The sequence below is a fragment of the Cicer arietinum genome, chromosome 5 (genome assembly GCF_000331145.2).
Source record: "Cicer arietinum cultivar CDC Frontier isolate Library 1 chromosome 5, Cicar.CDCFrontier_v2.0, whole genome shotgun sequence".
NCBI classification, from domain to species: domain Eukaryota; kingdom Viridiplantae; phylum Streptophyta; class Magnoliopsida; order Fabales; family Fabaceae; genus Cicer; species Cicer arietinum.
Window position 1 is genome coordinate 72,605,947 of NC_021164.2, and position 2,802 is coordinate 72,608,748.

General features: G+C 32.2%; 1 protein-coding gene across 1 annotated transcript; it reads right to left on the reverse strand.

Moving 5' to 3' along the window:
- Nucleotides 1–529: 529 nt before the first annotated feature.
- On the reverse strand, nt 530–2,249 carry HSFB4 (heat stress transcription factor B-4). Its single transcript, XM_004501503.4, has 2 exons — nt 1,905–2,249; nt 530–1,785 (listed from the first exon to the last, which is right to left on the reverse strand). Exons 1-2 carry the CDS (start codon nt 2,151–2,153, stop codon nt 907–909), a joined length of 1,128 nt encoding a protein of 375 aa, XP_004501560.1. The 5' UTR covers nt 2,154–2,249; the 3' UTR covers nt 530–906.
- Between the last annotated feature and the right edge of the window lie 553 nt (nt 2,250–2,802).

The following is a 2,802-nucleotide window of genomic DNA, read 5'->3' on the forward strand; positions in this document are numbered from 1 at the left end:
AATAATAATGATAACATCCTTTTTTTTCATAAATCATAAGTAGTATAGTACTGTACACTTATTAATAACTAGGAAGATTAAGCATACAAATTGTACTTCCAACAATAGGATTTTCTTATGAGAGAATCAGTCATTTGTTGTCAGCTTCTTTATAGCATTGATCTTTGTTAAAATGAGTCGTGTCTTTTCATTGGGTTTTGAATTAATAAGATGCAAATTATTGTGTTTTTCATTGTTCGTACATAGACACACCAATATTAATTCAAGAAAGGCTTAACAACGTGACTTTTAAGCCAGCCTGTTACTACATACATTCTCAGCTCTTACCTTTTTACCCAATAAAATGGTAAAGAACTCTTTAACATTGACTCTATTTTTTTCTCTCACTCTCTTGAGCTAGCATTAATTAATGTAACTGAATCATGCAGATATCAAAATCAGCAAAAAGAGATGATGATGAATAAAACCAAACAGAACATCCAACACAACCGAACAGGTTGCAATAAATATTGCACCAATGAAAATGAGATAATAAAAAAAACTCTGCCATAAAAAGAAGTTGAAACATTGAACATTTAAAGTTTGGTTTCAATTTGATCTTTAATAATCTTACTAGTACTACCAAAAACCTACCAACATCAATAGATGATGGGTTTAGAACAAAGGTGAGTAATAATATTGGCACTAAGTTATATGTACACAGAATCACAGAACAGTCACACACTCACGCACGCACAAACACGTTTCCATCAATATCATCTTCTTCCTACCTCCTCCGTGACTCAAAACTTGATGATAAAAACTTTAAATAAAATTTGAACAAAAATTAAATAAAACAAGCAGGTTAAAAAGAAAGAAAGAAAGAAAGAAGCTACAAACTAGCTTGATATTTTAACTTTGAAGAAACTAACAAGTTGAAGGAGGCATAAGATTCAAACCCAAATCATCTTTTTCCAAAACCAAACGAGCCTTGTTGGTTTCCAAATTAGTTGGAATATTAGATCCACATTCAGGGTGCACCCTTTTCTTGGATTGCAACGATACTCCAAAAAGTTTAGTCTTGCAGTTGTTAGTGTTACTATTATGTCCTTCAACAATTGTTATAGAGCTTCTTGATGTGTTGGTGTTGGTTGGAGAGTTGACTGCATAGGATTGATTTTGAGGTTGAAAATGAGTGACATGTTTAGGGTTATTTGTAGAAGTTGAATAATACCCCAAAATATTATTCATTGGTCTTTGCACCATTGAAACATTAGAAACATTTACAGGAGTAGGAGTTGAAGCTTGTGGTAGTAGAAATGAAGAAGAGTAAGAGTTGCTTGGTGTTACTGGTTTAACATGATTCTGAACAAAGTAGATTATGTCATTGTAAAGTTTCTTCATGTGTGCTAGCTCTGACATTAACATGTTGTTACTTCTTCTTAGTCTTTCATTGTCTTCAGAAAGTGCTGTAACAGAAGTGTTGTAGTTGGTTGTTGTGGTTGTTGTTGTTCCATGAATGAATGATGTTGGTGAAGTTAATGGTGGAGAATCACACCAATTGTTGGTTTGTTCATCAGAGTAGTCATTTGGGGGTGAAATGCTTACTCTAGTGTTGGAAAATGGAAAGAAACTTGGTGGAATATTACCAAGTTGAGAATGGTGGTGGTGGTGATTCATGTTAATGGATGTTTGTTGAGGTTGTGTTGTTTTTCTTCTATGAATCTCACAAAGTAAATGTTTTTCTCCTTTTTTGAAATATTCATTTGCAAACTCCCATCTGTCTGGCACAATCTTTCTAAAACCCTAGAATTAAAGAAGTAGAAACAAAGTTAGAAAAAGAAAAATGATGTAGTTGGAGTTGAAAATATAACTTTATGCAAAATGATAATGATAATAATAATGATTGAAAAGAGAATACATACGTAAGTGTTGAGTTGGCGAACGAAGCTGGAGAAGTTGTTGTGTTTAAAGTAGTTAGGGAGAAGATCTCTAGCAAACTCAGGAGGACGCCAGACAACGAAGGTGGAATCGTCTTCACCCCAAGAGACTATGTGATCTGTGTTGGGATCGTCAACAAGTTGGTATGTTTTAGTGAGGAAAGGAGCTGGAACCGATTTGTGAGAGTCTAAAGAGAGTAAAATGCCTTCACAGTTGTCTAGAAGAAGAGCCATTTTTCAGTGTTTCAATAACTTGTAGAGAGAGAGAGTGTGTGTGAGTGAGAACGAATGAGAAAGGATGCGGGGATAAAAGAGAGGGGGTAGAATGAATAGTACTAGCGTTTTGTTACTGTGTAATGCACTAATGCTTGCCTTTTCTTTTTCTTTTTCTTTTTATTTAATTATATTTCACCTAGTTTTTCTTTAATAGAAGCTACTACTGTTTAGGTTGGAAGCATACTGTCCCGTGGGGGTATTATTTTTTTAGTTTTCCTTATCGGTTATGTACGTTCTTTTAGTATATTCATTGCTAAAACATTTTCTTTTTTACAATATCACTCGCAATTACTATATATATTTCTTCTGTTATATAAAATACCTCTAACTGTCGTAAGATTCTTTCACCTCTACACGATAATTAAGAAAATTAGTTTTTACATTAAATTCATGTTCCTTCAATTATATTAGGAGATATATTTTTTTATATGTAAATATCATGTAAACGTTCTTTTAATTATTTTCATTTAATCTGATTTATTTTTGTGAAAATATGATTAATGTATCTTATAAATAAATAAAAAATCTTAAAAAAAGAACAATAAAATACTTATAAGAGGATATTACATATAGGAATGAGGAATGAGGTAATACACTTTTGATTTTA